Source organism: Lissotriton helveticus, chromosome 11 (genome assembly GCF_964261635.1).
Source record: "Lissotriton helveticus chromosome 11, aLisHel1.1, whole genome shotgun sequence".
In the NCBI taxonomy this organism is placed as follows: domain Eukaryota; kingdom Metazoa; phylum Chordata; class Amphibia; order Caudata; family Salamandridae; genus Lissotriton; species Lissotriton helveticus.
In genome coordinates, this window is record NC_136072.1 from 64,307,017 (window position 1) to 64,328,907 (window position 21,891).

General features: G+C 44.5%; 1 protein-coding gene across 1 annotated transcript in view; it reads left to right on the forward strand.

Annotated features, from left to right (window-relative positions):
- The first annotated feature begins 2,291 nt into the window (after positions 1–2,291).
- DVL3 (dishevelled segment polarity protein 3) overlaps positions 2,292–21,891 on the forward strand; it is a 449,584-nt gene continuing 429,984 nt past the window's right edge. The window contains exon 1 of the mRNA XM_078667336.1: positions 2,292–3,863. Within this exon, the coding sequence (XP_078523462.1) occupies positions 3,703–3,863 (161 nt within the window). The 5' untranslated portion in view covers positions 2,292–3,702. The remainder of the gene's footprint in view (positions 3,864–21,891) is intronic.

Genomic DNA, 21,891 nt, shown 5'->3' on the forward strand with positions numbered 1-21,891 from the left:
GACTGACTCACACATTTGAGACATTCTCAGAGGCCCCTGAGTCCTCTTATCATCCTATCCAGATTTTTCAGGCAGAAGCTGGTCAGGGGGCGTACTAGGGTTAGTGCCATTCCATTTCTGGTGCTCTGCAGCAGTTTCAAGAACTTCTTGGTGTTTCTTGTTGCTCAAATGGCTGTAATTTCTGATATTTAGAAGTTCCCTAATCTTCATTGCATGATTTCTGTTCACGAGAAAGTGTCACTCATAGTCGTTGAAATGTCACTCATAATTTCACAAAAATTATGAAAATGTCACACATGGCAATCTGAAACAATGGCAGCTATGGCGGAACACTAGAACGTGTCCAGCCAGACACTACAATAACCACACCTTACACTTCCCAGTAAGTTATCTAATTCCTTAGAGTCTCCCCAGAACCACAAAGGTCCTAGTGCATCATAGTTTCATGACACTACACATGCAGTCCTGCCAAGTGTCACGCATCAGGCGTGACGCTAATGCATTTCAGTGTGGTGTTCCGCATCACCGCACTGAAATGCATTGTCACGCATTTGCCCACTCTCTGCTGACGCTCTGACAGTTGGCTAAATTAACGCCAGGGTGCTACTAGCACGCGCTTGACCTGTGTGAGCGGGAGGGGGGGGAGCTGCTCTGCTGAGTGCACAAGTCTGCTCTCGCTCCCCGCAGACTGAGGAGACAGTAATTGAAACCAGATGCTGCACTGGCAGAGCCCGTGCAGCATACCCAAATAATATGGTTCATTTTGATGCTTGCTACTTAATAGTAGCTACAATGTCGCAAAACCGTGCAGGTCTGCAGAGTGCTTGCTCGATTCCCGACCGGCGCTGACCACATAACAGAGTGAGTCAACACGTCAGGAGACTCACCCTGCTGCCCAATTAAATTACCGGGAGTCCCTGGGGCCTGCCCTAGTTGTGACCAGTTGTGCGTGGCGCCTCTGGATGGAGAAGCGGACGGCTGCGGGACTCTGAGTTGCAGAGTCTCTCCATGATGGCAGAGCCGCATCTAGAGACCTGTGGCTGCAACAACGGGCGCGTGACGAGAGGCAGGCGGCCGAGGCGCACATCAGTCACCCCCGCCGTGCGGCTCAGTCTAGGGCTCACCAAAGTGGCTAGCAGCCAGAGAGAAACAAAAGTTGAACTCACATCTGAACACACTCAATAAATTACTAAGTAACACACTTAATTACTTCTAACGCTCGTCACTTGACAGTTTCTGTGTCTGAGAGGCAGCCTGCTCACAGTCACGTCTCTCAGTGCTGCCAGTCTGAGACTCACTGTGTTGTGCATGTTGTACTGTCGTCGGAGGGCCGCGTAAACCTTTTGTGTGGCTGCGCGGTGGTGTGTCTTGTCTGTCACACAGTGGTGCACGCACTGTCACACCAGATCAAATGTGTGAGTCACTGAGTGACTCACACATTTGATCTGGTGTGACTTACAGTGTGCCGGTGCCCGGGGTCATGGTGGTGTTTTCTTTTGCCAGGAGGCCTCTCTCTCATGTGTCAGGAGGGAGCACTAGGGTTAGCGCCCTTCCATTTCTGGTGCTCTGCAGCAGTTTCAAAAACTTCTTGGAGTTTCTTGTTGCTCAAATGGCTGCAATTTCTGATGTTAAAAAGTTTTCCTCCTCTTCATTGCATGATTTTTGCTCGTGAGAAAGTGTCACTCTTAGTCGCTGAAATGTCACTCATAATTTAACTGAAATTATTGAAATGTCACACATGGCCATCTGAAACCTTGGCAGCTATGCATGATTAGTCCATAAGTGACTACGTTTGCTTTTCAATACGTTTGCTTTTCCACACGTTTGCTTTTCCACTATGGCATTCTTTCCTTTTAACTAAGTTGCAGAAGAGCTGCTTTACAACATCTAGCATTCACACAAGTTAGGTGTTTTTAATAGACCATGAACTGAATAAAATATCAATTCCAACACAGGCGACCTGTCCGGTTACACTGAAGGTGCAGAGCCCCGTTCCAAGATGGCCGCCACAGCGAGGCAGTGTCGCTCTGCCTTTACGTCATCTGTGATTCCCCCCTCCCTTATTATTATTTGTAGTCTTGCAGCGCGGAGGAGGGGGCTGTCAGGTGCTAACCCCTTCGACTGTCGTCACCACAGCCAGTGTCACGGACGTCACCACCCCGTCGTCGCGGTCACGTGACTTGGCCCTGCAGCCGAGGAGGGCTCTCAGCTGGCAGGCTGTCAGGCGCATGCGCGGTTCATACTGACAGCAGCCGGAGGAGAACAAGGGAGACCCGGGCAGAGGCTGGCGGACCCGCGGCCGAGGGAGGGCGGAGGAGGCGGGACGGTGCGCAGGCGGAGACGCAGAGGGGTCCGGACAAGAGGTGTCACCGTGGGTCCATCTGCCAGTCCTCCATAGCCTGGCTTTCACTGCCCGGTCACTGCAGCGGCCGTAGCGCCCTGGCCTTCAGGCGAGACCGCTTCGGGAGCTCGGCCTGGCCTCCCCACATCATGATGCCGGACCCAGCACAGCCCCGCTACCGCCTGGTGTTGAGCCCAGTGCATTAGCCCTCAGGGCAGCCATTGTTGCACTTTCATCTCTGGGCTGAAGGACAGCTGCTCCCATAGCTTGGTTTCTGGCCCCGTGTACTGTAGCGCCTTGAAGTCAGGTCTCTCTCTAGCGCTCCAGCCTTGGCTCCTGGTCTCATGCACAGAGTCCTGCGGCCTTCAAGTTTGTTCCTAGACACTGACTCAGGACTACATTGCTGCTGGCCTTGGCACATTGGATTCTGGGCTGCATACCTGTTAATAATGGTTTCTATAGACTGGGTGTAGGAGTCCATGGTACTTTGAACGGGTCTTAGATATAACTCTATTAGATCTGGTACTTTGGGCTGTTCACTTTAGGTTCTGGTGACTTTGCTGCTTCTCTGTAGCACAAGAGTCTGTGTACCTGGGATAGGATCTTGCACAGTTGACTCTGGTGTCTTACAGCGTTCATTTAAGTGCAGCATCTTCCAGTGCTTTGGACAGTTGACTCTAATTCTCTATAGTTGGTGCCTTTGGGGACTGGTAACTGTGGACATTGCTGCCTTCGTGGTGTCTTCGCATCTTGCTTTTAGCGCAGCAAGCTCTTGCATCTTGGACTGTGCTCTTCTGCATAAGCGGTGCTCTTGTAAACGACTCAACACTTCGGCGAACTGGCTCTTTGAAGACTTATCTCTTGCTCATCTTATGCTAATGTAGCATATCAGATGCTGGGCATTTTGGAATCTGTGCAGAAATTTTGGGAGCTGGATGCATTGGCTCTGGAAACTTCATTCTAGGATTAGCATCAGTTGACTTAGGACAGCAGCGTGGGGGCTGGCCTTCTGCTGCTGTGGACCTTTGGTTTGGTACCCTATGTACTCTAGTGTGCTCCTTTCTGAAAATAAAGCTAGTGCACTGGATTTCAATCTCTGCAATAATGGCTTGCGGGCTCTTGAATCCAAAATGTTTGACTTTATGCACTGGTGCCTGAGACAGTGGGCTTGGCCAGGACGGTTGATGTCTTGCGGAGAGGTCAAGTGCAGTGGGCTTTACGCCACGGAGTCTACAAGTTTGAATGAACCAGCGCATTGGATTTTTGGGGTGTCAGTTCTGTGTTGATTGGAAGAAAGGCTCTGGCTATTGAAGGCGCCAGTGACTTACATTTTTGGTGAACCTTTGGATATCTTGGCGACCATGGGTGAAACAAAGGTAATTTACCACCTGGACGAGCAGGAGACACCATACCTGGTGAAGTTGCCCATCCCAGCAGAACTGGTCACCCTTGGTGACTTCAAGGGGATTCTGAACAAGCCCAACTACAAATTCTTCTTCAAGTCCATGGATGATGACTTTGGGTGAGTAGCGGTTGCAAAGGAGTTCCCAGTCTCTTCTCTGAGCACTGGACACATCTCTTTTCGTGTGTGGTTGTGGAGATAACCGAAACCTTTTTCCACTGAAGATGGGACGTTTTGATCTTTTCAGAATCCATGTACCCACTAAAAGCTGTGTCTAAAAGCTGCGTGTGTTTCTAAATGACCCTACGTAATTATTCTAATATATGTCTGAAGTGTTCATGGAGTGTAAATCAAATGGTCTCATTTTAGAGGTCTTGTTGATAAATGCTAGTGATTTTTTTCATATGATCGCCAATCAGGTGCTGTTCTGTGTTTCTGATTTTGTACTTTAAAGTTTAAAGTTTAATGTCACCCCGTTATATCATCCTTGGATATGTTGGAGGTATTCCAGGTTGTCCTGGCTAACGCCTGATTATGCATAATGATGAGCTCCGTATCTGACTAAGCTGTCTCTGTATGTCTGATTTGTTTTTGGAAAATGTTCTCATCTTATGTCAAGGTACTGAAAGGGTTCCATTTTAAGTTCTTGATTATTCTGGGTCTGCGGGCTGTGCTTTTGATAGTATCGGTGTTTAAGGATTAAAAAAAAATCTTTTTATTAAACCTAAACAAGCTTCTGTGCAATATCCAAATACGAATGACATTTTAGGAGAGACAGCCAAAACAAATATCGGTGTTTAAGGATTTTTGTGTTCACTTGACCTTCTGAAACATGCACAATGATAGGTGCACAATTTGCCGATTATTGTATGTCTCGGTGTTTACGGGTGGTGAAAGTCTCTGTACCCAAGTACACATTTTGGCGTGCGTAATTCCACACACGATCATCTGATTGTTTCAAGAATTCCTGGAGATGCCAGTCCCATCACCCTGAAGTATGCACCATTCTATGCTTTTGCATTTAAGTGCATACTATTTCCAGTTAAAGTGCTTTAAGACCATGTTATCGCCTTTTCGAAGAAAAGTGCCTTTACTAGTGTGGTTTAAAAAGGTCCATAGCTGGCTGTTGCATCCGTTTTGGACATATCCAGAAGTAGTTAAGTGTGTACCTCTCTCGCAAGCACAAAGTGTCCTGTTTTCCGTTAAACAGAGTAATTGGCTTGTGAATACAAACGGTTCTTCTATTGGTAAACCTTGGGTTGGCACCCACTTCATTTTGGTACTTGATTACTGCAGAACAACCAGGGCATTTCTAAATTCTTCTCCAAATCGCCTGTAAAAGAAAGCTCTAACAAGCTACCCTAACCCGCGGTGCTCTTCCCATCAGCATAAAAAGCTGCTTTACTGGCACCAGTCTTTAAAATCGCAAACAAAGTTGCCTCTCACTAACAGTGACCTGAGATGTTTGTCTTGTACTGAGTGTCGTGACTGCTCGAGGCGTCAAGAATCTTGTGGTTTGGGGAGGGCAGTAGACTTGATAATCCTGACAGATTTTAAAACCATGGTCAGGCTAGGTTTTGTCGTGGACAGAATACTGCAGACTTGGCAGTGCTTTGTTTTTGGAAACAACATATGATTTTGATCAACAACTTTTTGCAACGGGCGCAATAAACGACAGTATAGCAATACACGGTGGGGTGGTTAGTACTAATTCATAGGAAACATTTGAGGAGTGTTTAACTATGCTAATTACATAAATGTCAGCAGGAAAACAAATAGACGCATGTTATAAGCAAATATATGTGATTCTGCATTCCCTGTATAAACAGCAGTCTCTGATTTATTTATAATTGACGACTTGTGACACACCCAGTGGCTGGTTATAAAGAAAAGATGTCAGAACTCACCCATTATAAGTTAATACAGTCGAGTTATGATGTCACAATTACCTCTGCCAGAGTCAGGACCCGAGGTGAAAAGCAAGTCCTGTGATGGAGCATAATCGAAGCAGCTGTTTAAAGCAATGAAAACGAACATTGCTTTTCTTTCCGCTGGTCTATTGCAGTGACCAGCTGAGAGCTTTTTTTTATTTTTGTTGCACTCCTTTAGATAGAGAAAAAGTATAATCTTTCTGCATGATTCTACACACACCCAGCCACTGCAGTTTTTATTTTTAAAACTGACTTGTATTGAACTGTTTCTAATATCTGTTTGCCATACACATCTAACAGTTTTTTGATGTGTTTAATTTTGAACTGGAGGTTTTAATTTTATACTTCATGTTTGCAAACATGCTCGCTCTTTCTTATGAAAGAGCTACACACTAAGGTTTTAAGTAGTTTGTGGGAAAGATGATGGTGTGACAATGTATTATATGGGATAAAGTACCCCTGGCGTTCGGCCTCGTTCCTCTATATGATCATGGGACACCTCGATGACTTTCAATATCCTTAGAATGTATGGCAGGGGGTACTTTATCCCCCTAATCTTGTTTACTATTGAGTAATACCGTTGTGCAGCATGCATATTTACTTTGATGTGAAGTGAACAGCGCAACATATTCTTTCGAATTGCAAGCAATTGAATTTGTTTTTTTCCTAACTTTTGGACAGCATGAGTCAGTAGGATGTCTGATGGTGAACTGTTCCAGTGAAGGTTGCACAGGCAACATCAGAGGGTAGCGTGGGTCCCACTATATGATTATAGTTAGTGATTCTTGTTTTTTTTTAGTCAGCGTGCAGAGAGGTATAGGGTTGGAGACGTAGTTGGGAGCACTGCCATTCATGTCTTTAAATACATGTGTCAGTAGCATGTAAAAGGCTCGTTTTCTAGCTGAAAGCCAGCCAGCTTTAGGGCGATATGAAGAGGTATTTATTGAGTAATCTTGCCAGTGATTTGATAAGTAATCACAATTGGCTCGCACAGAGCTGGCAGACAAACTGTAAAGAGTCTTCATGGTGGAAGCATTTATGATTGAATATTGCTTTGTACAAGGTCATTAGAGTTGCTTTGTCTGAGCATGTATGAGGACATCCGTATGAGAATATACAAGGTGACATTGCCAAGATAAAGGCTGATAGTCATGTCATGTCAAAGGTTCTTATATAGCGCCTTATCACCGCAAGATCGCAAGGCGCTTGCTTTGGGAACCCGTCCTGGCTTTTTCCCTGTGAGATAACCCGTACTGGGCATCCCACTGCGGGGGGGCCGTAGTGGAGATTAAGCAAGCTATTGCCCAGAGTTGCAGAGTGTGAACCCGTGATTCGAGTAGGCACCGAAGCGAGAATTATCGAGTCCGTGGACATTTGGGCTCAAGACCCTGCCGCGTCGGGAATTGAACCCTGGTCCCGGGTCTGACCTCTGCTTCAGGGTATGCCTCCTCTAACCAGTGAGCCACACTACTCCATGTAAACCTCTTATTTTAATTCGGTTGGCATGGCACTTCAAACGGGGTAACTTTTAGGGCCAATGCGTGACCCAGCTGAGACTTAATCTTACATACTGTGGGTGAATGATCTGAACCCTTGCACTGATCTGATGCTGTGTGTAGAGGTTTGTCCTGAACCGATTTTGTTGTAGTTAACAAGGTGCACTGTTCTTTTCAAATAGGTGTGTGTTTTTTTAGTTTTTTTTAGTTGTGTTGGTCTTTAATCTGCAGTTGACGGACTGGACTGCAGTATAAACTGGATGGGAACTTTAATTCTAGATGTGTGTTTGGCAGACACCGATGTGAAAGCCAGCTTGTCTGAAAGAAACATGAGGATGTGAATGAAGGGCTTCAGCACTATGAAGCCCACACTTCATGCTAAAGAAAAGATGAAGTGGGACAAGCGTTTAATGGAATAACGTTGAAGCTAGACTTGTTCTAGCACTCTACTAATTTTAAAAGGGATATGAAAGTAGTACACAAAACTACAGTTGGCATAACAGGGAGATCTTAAGATTTGCTTCTGAAAAAGATCAAATATGATTGGCGCTAGAGAAAGAGGAGCACAGCTGAGTCGTGTTTGATGAGTGAATATGTGCTCTTAAATAAGTGCAGTGCAAAGGCTGTTTTTGAGCACCATGAAATGTGATTTCAGAAGATGGTTTTGATCCAGTATGTAGTTGAATGTGCTCTCTCAGCTCAGGGGCTTGAGGTTGACGGGGATGGAGTTAGCACAAGTTTAATGTAACAACTCAGGAAGGAAGTAATACAAGTGTTGGAGAGATTGAGAAGGACAGGAGGTAATGAAGACCCATAAAAACGTGGGAGGCCCTCGGATCGGCGTAGAAGACCTTGATCTCATTGATGGAATTACATGTACCCAGTATTGGTCCTTCTTCACAGGGCTTACACTGAGATGGTCCGCATGTGAGGGCAGAGTGAAATTGTCTCCTGTCTGATGGGTCGAGAATCTGTGCTGACGCCCATTGCTGCTTTTCTCTTAAAGGACCTTGACATTTATGTTTTCTGACTGTAATCTGTTGCTGTAGAGATTACGTCATTCTTTTGTTTGTTATTAAGCTGTATTCTGTCTTATTTCTGGCCCATTTTAGTGCATAAACCTTACCTTACAGTGGGTTCTGTTCATGCACGTGGTTAGTGTATTTTTCACTTGTGAGGTCTCGTGCAAGGGCTTCTAATCTTACACATAAGAGCAAAGAACCTTGACACGTGTTCTTCCATCAGGTCCAGCAATCCAAAACACACAAGTTTTGACACCATTGATTGGACCAGTCAAGCAGTGCATGCTAACATGGTACAATACATGCCTTCTGTATGCCCTGTGGATGACCCCTTCAGTTCCAAGAAAGTCTTTGAAACTTGTAAAGCTTATGCACTGAACCATCTTATTATACAATTCCTGCTTATGCCTTAATGGCTATTGAATACTTTTATATTGAGGTATTCCAAGAATCTGTTGATCGGCTGTTTGATCAGGATCATGCAACTTTGTTGGTCCAGTTGGGGAAGCTGACATTCTTCGTGTTTTTCAATGTTGAAATTATGGGATTCTTGTGAATGCTGTGGGTTAAAGAAGACATTGACCTGTTTGTGTGGTCTGCGTTTTCACTGGAGGACCTTCGTGGAGATACTTCGAACCTGTGTTGGATTTTATTGGGATTTAAAAAAAAGACATTTTTTGGTTCCCTTGTTTAGAGTAGGTGGTATGCAATTATGGAAAGATCAGTAGATTACCTAAAGAAAGGGAGATACCATAACGATACCTGCGAATATGCATTTTTACAGTAATTCTAAATAAACATTTAAATCAACCCCACACACATGCCTGAAAAAGCATGTACAAGTTTGGTTTTGATCTCAGAAAGCTATATGTAATTGAATATGTGAGCCTTCCTGTGAACATAGTTTTATGACTTCATGTTCCAAGCTATGTAAATTTCAGCACAATGAAGATTTGCTGTGTACAGTATTTTTACATTTCTTGTATTATAGAGATGTCCACGAAGGTCTGTGCTTACTAGTTATATCATGATATGCCTTAGACAAAATGTAAGAAACCTACACGCAAACCCTAATTTATATTTAATGGCATTTACGTATGTGGTTAAAATATGCTAAGTGCCATCATTTTGGTAATGTAAAAAAATAAATAGAGGCAACGATAAATATTATTTACTTAGTTGCACTTAAAAATCAGGCTTTGATCTGTTCCTTCTCAAATGTTCGGGACTACTTAAAGTGCTGTATATCACCAGAGAATGTGCTAACATTCATCTCCGCAGCACTGTAATCCACTTCTAGGTACAACCGCAATGGAGTCCGTCCAAGTATAACCTCTTCGATGCGTCGGACGGCGTCACAGTGGGCGTGTGTGGAGGACGGCCGGGGGCTGTCCGTTCCACGCACACATGGAATTCTTCCGCACCGCGGGGGAATGCCAGCCGCATCGAAGCCCATAAATTCGTACGTTTATACAAATGACTTACCTGTTCAAAGTGTCGGTTGAATTTCATATCCATAGTTGCGTAAAGTACAGAGTGCCCGTAAAACAGTACGAGAAAAACTATGATCTAAGCAGATGGTTATCGCACCTCAAACTTCACTGCAGCCAAGAAAGCTACAGGTGTAAGTGTGCCTTCCAAATACAGCATTGATACAGGCTCTACTCCTTGATATCTTAATAAGTGGTTGCCATTACTAATTACTGAACTGCTGATTAATATACCACCCTGGATGGAATTCTGCCACTGTGAAAAAACACCTATAAGAAGAAGCTTCTTAAAGAACTAATACCGAGAAAAGTAGTTAGAACATATATTATTTTTGGTCTGCAATAATGAAATAAAAAAACCATTGAATTAATTTATTTTTCCCTTCTCAGTTAAAATGGGTATGTATGTTAAAAAGGGTGAGGGGTTCAAACATAGACATAGTTGGGGAAGGGCCATGGCTTCAGTCAGGTAAAGGGTTAGATTTGGGTTATGGTTAGTATAAGGGTAATGCTAATAATTAGAATGTAGGGTCGGTGTAAGGTTAGGTTTAGTAAAAAAGCAATGCTAATAATTAGATTTTAGGCTAGGTTTAAGGTTATTGTTAATTTGGGTCTAATGCTAATAATTTGTTAACATCAATGATTCCCCTGCTGTGGTTTCCTGTCCCGGGTCGTAGCACAGTGAAGTCTGTTGGCGCATGTGCATGTTATAAATTCCTTATCATATCTAATAGGATTTACTTTTAGTGTTTGTGTAAGGGAAATCTTGCTACATAGGATTTTGGTTAGGATTAGAGTCCGCTTTAGTGCTTAAGTTAATTTTCATAGTTAGCATTTAGGTTAGGGTTGGGGTTATTTTTAAGTTAACCCATGAGTGCTGTTATTAATTAGGATTTAGGGTTAGTTTAAGGGAAATATGACTAAATAGCTTTTATGTTGGTGCAGTCGTTATGTTTACTGTGAGCATAACGTTAATAATTAAGATTTTGGTTAGTTGAAGAAGAAGTTTTAGTGCAAAAGTACAACAGGAGGGATTTGGTTAGGGGAAAGGTTCATACTAGTGTGGGAGGGTGACTGAAATGTATTTTCTTAACAAGTTCACTATAGATGTTCCAGTACTGTTGCCCCACTAATACAAAGTGAAAATATCTGTGTTCTTATGGTTCTTCTGCTTGGATTTTCCTCCTTATGGTATTCCTCATTTCAGAAAACATGCTAGAGTAATTGGCCAAGGCCTCTTGATAAGACGCTGCTTCGGGGACCGTTCACGCGAGGGGGCAATGATGGTGGTAGTGTTGGCACTGTGCACGTGGCGTGTAGTGAGACCATACAGTGGGTGCTCAGATTAGTGGCTAACCGAAAGGTTGTTTGTGGCATGTAAAAACACAGTTTCTTAAATCTTCAACCTGCTTGATACAGGTGGGCATTGTCTGAAACCATTTGATGAAGGTGAAAATAACTAACATGAAGTGAAGCCGGGCCCATTTATCACTGAGCCCAAGCATTAAAGTATGGAAAAAAGCTGGGCTGAGAAAAGAGGTTACTTTCCCGTGTGGTATTTGGTACAAAACAGAGTCCAAGTTTTCGACTCTGGGGCAAAATGGCAGCGCGATTAAACTAGCTAATATCATGGAATTTATCAGATAAAATATTAAAATATAATGTATGTGGTGTATATAGCAATTTTTATAAACAGAAGTGATCCAGCTTCCACTGAAGAAGAGTGTCTGGTGTTTCCGGCTTGGCGGTGCCAAGGTGTCCTGGTTACAAAGGCAGCATTTGGCAGGTGTCTCTTGCTACAGTAATTAGAATAATTTGTCTTCTGTGGAACAGGAGCTTCTGTTTGAGCACTGTCTGCGCGTTTCTTCTGTGTGCCTATACCTATATACTTGCACCGCTCCAGTTTTATCCCTTTTGCATTCATCAACACCTGAGGGCAGTTTTCAAAATGTGCTTGAACTTTGCAAATTCGGAGATAAATGAAAACGTTAAAAGTTAAACCAGGAGAGCGGGGCCTCTCCCGGATTTACCTATTGTCTGCTTTAGTGCGCACAGCCTTTAAATATAAGATAAAGGGTAAGTAGTGTCACTTTTCTACTACACATTACCGTGGGTGTTTTTTTTTTTTGTTTGGTTTTTTTTTTTGCCTGCCTAGAGTTGAGGTTCTTTTCTTGTAGCCCCATCCCTTTAGTTTAGTTAATCTGCGTTATGTTAAGTACATCACAGCAGAGAGCAGCGGCGGTTCCTTTTGGTGACTTGAAAACCTTTGCTGTCTCTCTCTTTCTACTCAACAAAGGAGATTACGTTATATTGTGGTTCAAGGCTTTTTATTGACAATTTATTGAACGCATACTCTCACCTACCTCCATTGAACGCATACTCTCACCTACATCCGGAGGCCGGCTAGGTAGATTACTGAGTGGTCATGTGGGGAGGGGGAAATGAGGGGAGGATGTATGGGGGAATGGAGTCAAAATGGGTGGGGGGGGGGTGGGTAAGTCAGGTGTGGGTGGGGTTCCAGTGTCCCAGATTTCAGTGATAGTTTCACTCGAGTGTACGGAAGAGTTTTCTCAGAGTGCATGGAGAGAGTCTGGTCAGCCATTGTGTTGGGTCTCGCTTCCTGTCAATCGAGCACCCAAAGGTGGTGGGGGCAGCTGAGTTCCCGATAGCTGTGGGCTAGGAAGTGGATTCAAGCCCCCACATTCTGTAGAAGCGTGGCGGAGTTTGTTCCAGTGCTGCCTTGAGCTTCTCCACCGCCACAGTATCCCAGAGTCTGTGAAGTCAGTCTGGGTGGACTGGGGTGATATCCGTTCCCCATTTAGATGTGAAAACTTACCTGGTAGCACATAGGGCCAGTGTGATACCCACTCGGGGTAATGGGGAGAGGGCTATGTCAGCTGATTTAGAAGCCTCAGTAGTGTGTAGCTAGAAAAGCGGGGAATATCCATCTAAAAAATATCGCCAGTGTCTTTGAGCACTTTTTCCCAGGATTTCTTAAGCTTGGGGCATCTTCAGAGCAAGTGTGCCTACTTGGCCCCAGTTGCGCCCGCTGGTGTTTGTGGAGTTCGGTGACCATTCTACACATCTAGTTGGAGTTTAATACCAATAGTGGATGATTTTCAGCAGATATTCTTTCCCTGCAGCATTTAGGGAGGAGTTGGGGGTTCTGTGGAGAATGTTGGCCCATTGCTTAGGGGTGAAGATGCGTTCCTGTTCACAGCGTCTTTAAGCAGGGGATTTGCTACTACCCATAGAGGTGTTCAAAAAATCATATATGCTGGGGAGCAGGCTTTTATCACTGGCTTTGGAGAATAGCCACTTTTTTAATTTTCTCATTGGTCTGGAGGTGTGGGGGTTGGTGGAGGATTGGTGACTCAGTGTCTGACTGCGGCATAGCACCAGTAATCCATTCTGGGTAGGCTGTAGGTAGATTGGAGTTGTGGAAAATCACGAATTTGCTTAGTCATGTGTGGAATTCATAGCTAGTGGTTGCTGGGAAGAATGTTGGATTATCCGTAACCGGTGTGAGGGGTGAAATGGGGGTAGAGAGGCCATTTGACACAATGACCTTGTCTCAGGTTGCTATGTTTGCTCTTGTGATGGGTGATACGTAGACCCCTCCTGGACGATACTTTTTAGGGAGCCAGGGCACCTTTCAGATATGGATCCCTGCAGTGGATTGGTCAACGAAGCACCAATGTTTTCCTGCAAGTGGTCTATTTCACTTCACCATGTATCTAAACTGCGCTGCGTTGTAGTAATAAATGAGGTGAGGGACACCTACGCTGCCGATACCTTGACGAGGTTACACCTTTTTTCTAGCCATCCGGGGTCACTTGCCACTCCAAATATAGGATTCTATCATATGTTGGAATTTACTGAGTGCCAAGGGGGGGCGAGTTTAGGGGGAGAGTCTGCAATGTTTAGTATCTTGGGGAACAGTGTCCTCCTTTACTTGCTGCTATCTTAGCTACCGAAGAAAGGCCCCCGACTGTCCCAACTCTGTAGTTCTTTGCGCGCCATAGTGATGAGACCGGCAAAAGTTCTCCCCACTGTTTTTCGGAGTGTAGGAAGGATCGTGAGCCCAAGATAAGACACCCCATGGTCTGCCATGGGGAAGTGGTGTCTTAGTTGTTTATTTTATTTTGCCCAATAGTTAAATTGAGAGAGTGTGTTTTCAGGATGTTCACTTTGAAGCCCAAAACCTTCTGGAAGGTGTCTGGCTCGCTCATGAGAGCTGGGAGGGCGAACTGAGGTTGTGCCAGACACATCCTGACGTTGTCGATGTGCAGGGCTATTTTGTGTTCTCGACCGCTGAAAGGGATGCCCAAAATTGATGTGTTCGGTCGTATCCTCTCCACAAATGGCTCCATGTAAAGTGCGAAGGACATGGAGACCAGCCCTAGCGGGAGCCATTTGCTTCTGTGAATAGCTTGGATGTCAGGCTGTTTACTCTCACTAGAGTGGTGGGGTCAGTGTATCCGCTTCTCACCCACTTCAGGAATTGTGGTCTTAGTCCCACTACCTCCATGACTTGTCCAAGGAACGGCCACTGTACCTGGTCGAAAGCCTTTTCGGCGTCTATAGACAAAATCAGCACCAGGGTGCGGGACCGGAAGGTTTTATCTATGAGATTAAGGAGGTGTTTGGTGTTGTTGCTACACCCTCTTCTGGTATGAAGCCGGATTGGATTACGTTCTATTGCACTTCTGCTGGGCATCAGATGACTAAAATTGCATGTACTTTCTGGTGAAATTCTATTCAGCAAGAGGGTTTTCCTAAGTGTTATTCTGGAGTGAAATCCCATGTGTCCAGCACTGCACAATACAGAGTTTTGTTTTTGGCTCATTTGTAGGTCGATACTTACGGTATGCTAACAGCATCTTGGGGACATTCGGAAAGCTTCCCTGATAATGGATTCTGCCTGTTGCCTACGATTGGCTTTGTGGTTTGTAACTTACATTTTCTGGCTTACTATTTGCTTGCTCTGTTTGTTTTAGGCTGTCCAGCTTGAGTTTGTCCCTTCCCTTGCCCAAACCTTATTTACAGTATCCTTCCGAGTGCTTGCTTTCTGTAAACAGGCCTTTAAATCTTGCTCTTATCTTGTCGCATTTACTGTGCATTCAAAGACAAAGGTCAATGTCTGGCTCTGTCTTCCAAGGGAGCTTAGTGTTTACTTTTCTTTCACTGACTTGAAAGTGAGAGAATTTTGGTGACAATCTTGCGGGTGCTGGGTAAGAAAGGGTGTTTCCTGGCACCCAAACAGAAGAGTGGGCTGCTTGGAGCCGAACTTCTTTGTTTTCCCAAGAACTCAACTTCCTCGTTTGCTGGTTATTGCCTTCATCCGCATTCATGAATGCAACATAATCCCTTCAAAATACCAGTCCCTTGATTCACCGTGAAAAACGCAGCCAACAAAACAACATCGCTTCTGTTGTCTGCATCACAGGATTGAGAACCAAATACCCTGTCGAGTAGCACCTTACTTAATCTCTTCCCTTTTCACTCGTACTATTCCTTTTGTTACTTCTTTGTGCCAATCAGGGTAGAGCTACTACAGCCTGTTGTACAAAGCCTGATCACTGCAGAATGATGGTAGTGCAATGAACATGCATGCATCAAAGGATAAGCCACCGCCCGATCATAATGTCTATATACATTTGGGTTCAGGCCAACACACCTCAAGAGTACCCTCTTTTACAGTGTGCCATGCAGACCAGTCTTTATTTCCAGAAATTGTCAGCTGTTTCTTGGCTCTCGGGCATGTAACACGAACTGATAAACACCCAAACCATAAATGTGCATGGCATCCTGATGAAGGCTTCTGCCGAAACGCGCGTAGGAAATATTGTACAAAAAAGCCATGCATATAAACAGTCTGTTTTTATCTTCAATAATAAGTTGCAGTTTGCACATGAATTATAGAAATGTTTAATGCACTGCAAAGATGAACCAAGATAATACATTATAGTGTCCTCTGAAATATAATTTCATGTAAAAATCAATTGTGTATCATTGAACACAGAGGATATTGCTATTTGGAATGTATTATTGTGCCCCCCCTTTTTTTTCTTCAAGTATTTTTATCATGACTAGTGTATATATGATAAATAAATAAATAATCATATATTTTTGCAACAATTGGTACATGTATGTTACTTTGTGTATGCATGTTAAGTCCGTTAAGAAAATTCTTCTGTTCCTAAATTGTTTATTTTCAAGCCACAGACACACAAACGCACACCCAGTTTACTGGCAGCAAGACATGCAGACACTCGCAGGCATATGCAAACCAACGCATGCACAGGTAACAATGCCTACACACAAAGTGACAGATTCAAGTACAGAATGGCACATGTGGACACAGAAAGAAGCCAAGACATGTACACATACACACATCATATAAACAATCTGACCGACATATCGCTTTTGCTTCTCCCTTTCTGGTCTCGCAGTTCGTCTACTTGCTGCCCACTACAGGTGCTAGGAAGCTGTATTATGTAGTTTGACTTTACTTGGTGAAACACAGTGTATTCTGGGACATGTAGTGCCACAGATATTTCAAACCAGGGGAGGGTTATTACAATGCTTTGATTCAAAATAAACTAGTGAAATACGAGTAGTCCCCTACATATCCACAGTCTTTTAACGAACATTCAATATGAGTCGATGTGAGTTTAACTTATTACTGGATACTGTTGTACTAGTATGGACTTGGATTATTGGATTGTGCGCCTGCGCATTGTACTGCTGTTTCCGCATCCTATTATCACATTTTTAACATTCGCTGTTATGACAAATGCCAGATAAGATAAAGTGCCAGGAAAGGTAACATAATCTGTGTGTTGTCCTGTCATTGAAGGACGCTGGTTGGATGGGGTTGTCTGCACCGATGTATTGTTTTTCTACACCTTGTTACAGAGTGTTACACGGTCAGGTGATGTACAGGTATTACCGCGCTCTCTTCGGGTATGCCCAACACAGATCCTCCTGAGGCAGCTGGATAGATGCCAGATTTTCAGGAATCTACAGAATATGTGCACATACGGTTACTCTAAATAGAACTTATTTACAGAGCTACTTGTTCTTCTGAAACAGTTGCAAGGATGTGGCACAAGTTGGACTGCCATCCTTTAATAAAAGTTTTGGTGAGATGCCATATTGATGGCGATGCAGCGCTATACAAGAATCTGAGTGCCCTGCTTCACCCCCTTATTGCCCCACGCCATCTACTACCCATCACACCCCTTCTCCATCAACCAAGGGTGGGGTGCAGAGCCAACGAGAAACACGTTTTTCACTGGTGGGTACAATATTGGTGGGCATTGGTGTGCGAATACCAAGGCTGCGCAGTCTTGAATCCACTTCAAGCCTCTTTAATTATCAGACACCCCCTGTCCCTTTATCTCACTTTGGCAAGTTCCTACTTTCTTCCTTCATGAGTTTTTTCGCCTTTCTCTTCTTTCACCTTTGTGTGCTTTTTCCCTCTCTTGCTCTCGATAAAGGTCTGATGAGTAAAAATAAGGGCCGGTCTCCAAAAATGAGTGCCGATGAACCCACCGGATCGACAGGCTAAGATTAAGCAAATTTTCTGCTGGCTCCCACCTGTGTGACTTGCTCTAGTGCGCTAACGCCAGGGCTTTAAGTGGGCAGGGGCCTGCCGGTGCTCAGCACCAGCAGTTTTTAAAAGCAGGTGCCGAGACGGGTCCTTATAGGGCTCTCCATTTTTACCATCAGGGTGAAGAAAAAAAATACCTTAACTCTGCAATAGTACAACCCGTCACTGCCTTTGATGTAACTTCAGAGACTCGTTTTTCAGTTTTAAATAGCGCAGACTTGGAGCGCTTTACATGAGCACCAGTTACATTACTCAGGGGCATATTCATTTTTTTTAATCATAGGACGTCAGGCATTAACCTTTTTTTCTCAGCTCGAAGGTCGGCTGCTCTAGCCTTACGCCACAACTTCGCCTACAAGAGCGAGTAGCATTTTCAATATTTATATACAACGAAGCAGCGCCGAGGCACCTTCGGGTATCTGTGCACTTTATAAATTGCATAAATAAATAAATAAATAGTTGTTGCTTATTTATCTTATGCAACTTACAACCATTGACCAAGCCAATAGTCCTGGCTTGTTCTAGGTGTAATGTTAATTGTTGTGTTCTATATCTGAATGAATAGACAGAAGCAGCAAAATACCGGCAAAGATGTTTAGCTTGTGTTTTAAGCCACGCCCCAATGAGAGACACCCCCCCCCCCCCCCCCACCCGTTTTTTTCATCCCATTAAAGCCCTGGCTAACACTGCATGCACTAGGCACAGTTCAAGCCCAGATCTATTGGCTTTGTCAATGCTTGCTAATATCGTCATGTGATTGAGGTATCCTGGGATCTGAAGTTTCACCTTTGTGCCTCAGTTGTCCTGGGACTGCCTTTGTGCTACAAAAGGCTTATTGCACGTATGTTTATTTGAGACTACTACTGTCATGAGCCGGCTCGCCCTGCGAGCACTTTGGCTATCGCAAAACCTTCCCAAAGAAAATAACTTTATGGTTCCTGTAGAGATCCTAGTAAAAAGATGACTTTTTCAAAAGCAATTTCTTGAAAGCTTTTTTACAAGTTTAATTTCGGGATTACGAGGTAATACATTAACGAGCATCGGGCCAAGGCCCCATTGGCTGGCTGCCCAGTGTTGATACTTTGCTACCAGTTACAGACCAGTTGGAAGTCACTGGAAAGAGCGTAAGGGGCTTTCTGATACATATCGGACATTTAAGTCTTAATAGTAGGTCAAACCAGCCCATGTAATGCTCAAAGACTGATAAGTGACCGCAATAAAACAGAAAGTAAAGGATAGTTAATGGACCAGAGATACAGCCGGCGCCATCTCTTCTTATTCTACGGTCATGCCAGGCAAATGTATTTTTTTACTCAATAGCAGATGTTTATGCCTTTGCAACTTTTATTGTGTTATTCATCAATATTTCATGAATTCTCTGGAGAAGGTTAAATTGTTGATGGTTACGTGCCTGCACTGAAATTGCAGATGCTGACTGTAAGGCTGTCTGTTAGTAAAGACCTTAAAATGCACAGAATGTATTTGCCATTCCTTTTGCTCTGCATTTGTTGAGGGGTGTGGGGTGATCCCTGATACAGGGATTGCCATGCTAGCTCTAGAGTGGCCCTTGAGGCATACAGGGGCAATGGCTCCACCATTGGCGTCGCACCAGAGATGGGGGCGCCCTTAACAGACACACGAAGGAGCACTTGGACCTGAGACTTGGATGTCCCCAAAGCAGCTGGCTAGGACAGGAGGACGACCAAATGCTACTACGCCTGGGAAATAGCACGATGCCATCTCTGCCTAGGAGCAGACTCCTCCTGTGCAACTCTCCAAGATCAGAAAAGCATGGATGCCGCGTACGCATCTGCAAGTAGCGGAGGGTTTCAACTCCGCGCCCACAGATGGGGAGGACAGCCAACTCCCTGCTCTTTCATGCAGTTGCACAAGTCAGGGGTGGCACCCAATGCAGATGCTTGTGGCAGGACTGCGCCTACGTCATAGTCGGGACATTGGGCCCTTTACCACCTTCACAGTGGAAAATGATGCAAAATCCTGGAACTACGCTGATTGCCTGCATTTCACAACTAAATGTAATGAGGGGAACCATAAAATACCACTATTTATAATAACGCTACACACAAACGAAGTCGGCGAGCGCTGAGAGTGCATGTGTCGGCACATTCCTGCAGTGTTGGGTAGGAAAGTACATATTTTCCTAAGCAGGATTGCACAAATGTACCGCTTAGCTCATCCTTTCCGCCAGCAGCTAGAGGAGTTCCTTCAGTCTACAACTTTGATACTTTAAGCTGGCTATGTGCGTAAACCCACCACAGGAATTACAGACGTTTTCACTAGTCTTTATTGTATGGCAGGCTCCTTGGTGGTACTGTTTAGGTCTCGTCTTCTACATCTTTTATCTGCCTGTAGCCAGACATGTTGTCGAAAAGACCTTGTGTGAACAATACCAATACTTACAGTGGGCCTCAGGCCTGCCCATTGCATATCATTGGTTGGCTTTCTTGCCAGTTTCATTTGCTTTCGGGCCAGCCCATTGCTTATCATTGGTTGGCTTTCTTACCTGTTTCATTTGCTTGCTTGCTTATTCGTTGACTTTCCTCCTGCTTCTTGGGATTTAAACACTTCCAAAGCTGACAATCAAGGCAATACTTTCTTCAGCACTCTGTACTACTCTGTGCGTTTTTAGGTTTCGGCTACCGTCCCACTGCGTAAGCAGTGGGTGGGCGGAGCCGAAATCTTTTGTTAGTAGTATGGGGGCCTGAACACGCCCCTCTTCTCCATTGGCTGGCCTCGTAAATGCTGGCCAGCCATTGGAGGAGAGGAGCGTCACTGAGTCCAGGGCCCGCCTTGACGCGATTCGGGGGCGTTTCTGGGTCTTGTTTTAAGTCCCGCCCTCTCCTCTTCCCATTGGCTGGAATTTTACCTTCCAGCCAATGGGAAGGGGAGAGCACGCCCCCGAATCCCTACAGGACGCTGTGCTTTCCGAGCAGTGTCTACAGAGGCTATGCGGTAAGCCTCTGCCCACCGGTTTGTGCCGTTGTTTCTTGTTTTCTTTTCTTGTTAACTACTTTTTATTGAAAAGTAAAGATAGTAAACAGTACAATAGTTATGAAAAATATAACAAGTTAAAACAAAGTACAGATTTAATAAACAAGAGCTATCATTTTTTAACCATTTGTAGAAGCTGGGAATTCGAATTGAGACTTAATCCTTATGCGAGACCATCATTAAAACCATGCACTTTGATAGTGCGCTTCATGAAATTGTGGCGAGGGTCAGAGGCTGTTTGGTAACCCTGCTGGACATCCCCATCATGGCTTCCTGTTTCAGCCCTCGATCCGAGAAGCGCTGCGGCCGCGTCCTTCTATCCAGGCAGCCGCCTCTGATAGCAGACAGCTGGGAGCAGGGGGTGTGTCATTCTCGGACTTCCACGCCTCCCCTCTCTCTTCTCTAGCACCCGAAGTTGCCTCGCAGGACCGATCCGCCTGACTACGGATCTACGGTGCTTCCGATCACTAGGCAGTCATGGTAAGCGTGTATGTTTTACCTGGGATATGGAGCAGGTTTGGTTTTTGACTTGAAGTCCGGGTTTAGGAGAATTTTGTAACCGATTCGCCACGCCAGAGCTTTCAAATACACGCTGGAAGAGAAAATGGGTTGAACAGGTAGCCATTCTGGTCGTTGTAGTTAATGAATAGCTAGGCTGTTCTCAAAGAAGGGTTTAGAGGCACTCCAACTGGTTTGCAGGAAAATCGTATTTTCAGTTAATTGGGAACTGAGCAAATGCGTGAACCGTTTCTAAATGTGAGCAAAACACTGGGCTGAAAGTTGCTGTTTTATAAGATTCGCCGTGGAAGGGCAGCTCTCTTCTTGCAACAGGTTGTTGTTGACGATCAGTTCCGACCTGCGTTTCTCTGGTTATTTTTATTTACCAATGTTACAAATGTGTGCCTTTGTGCTATTGAATTGTTCCGTAGAACTGTAAGCAGTTATTGCCTTTTTACTACTACAGGATAAGTAAAAAACATACCATTTACACATTTAGTCATACCTCCAATTACCTCCCTGTTGTGAGCGACGGCTACAGTCCTTCTTGTAGGCAATCCAGTGTTGTCATGTACAATTCGCCCATATATACAGAATCCGCCATTACATGCCTATGGAAGCCCTGTGTATGATACTTGTGATAGAGGTGACATCTTTCTGGCAAACATTATGCAATGGATGGCCGGAGCAAAGTAAAAGATGCTGATGATCTGCCACGTTTGGATACCTTTTCCTAGGACACATATTTGTATTTATTTTATTTTAAAGGTTTTATATAGCGCTGGCTAGACCTTGAGGTATCAGAGCGCTTTGCATGAGCATCAGATCGTAGTTACAGATTACATCGTTACAAAGGTTACACAGTTATTAGAGCATGGCAACATAGTTACTTGTAAGGTCAAGATAAACAATAAGTACAAATACGAAAGGGTAAAAGCAAGCAAGGCAAACGATTCAGGGGGGGGGGAAGGAGCTGGTGAAGTAGATAGGTAATGAAGTCGGGAAAGAGAGGGGAGGGTGAAGGACATCGCATGGAAAGAGGAGAGGACACATTGATTAGGCATCATATGCCAATGAAGGT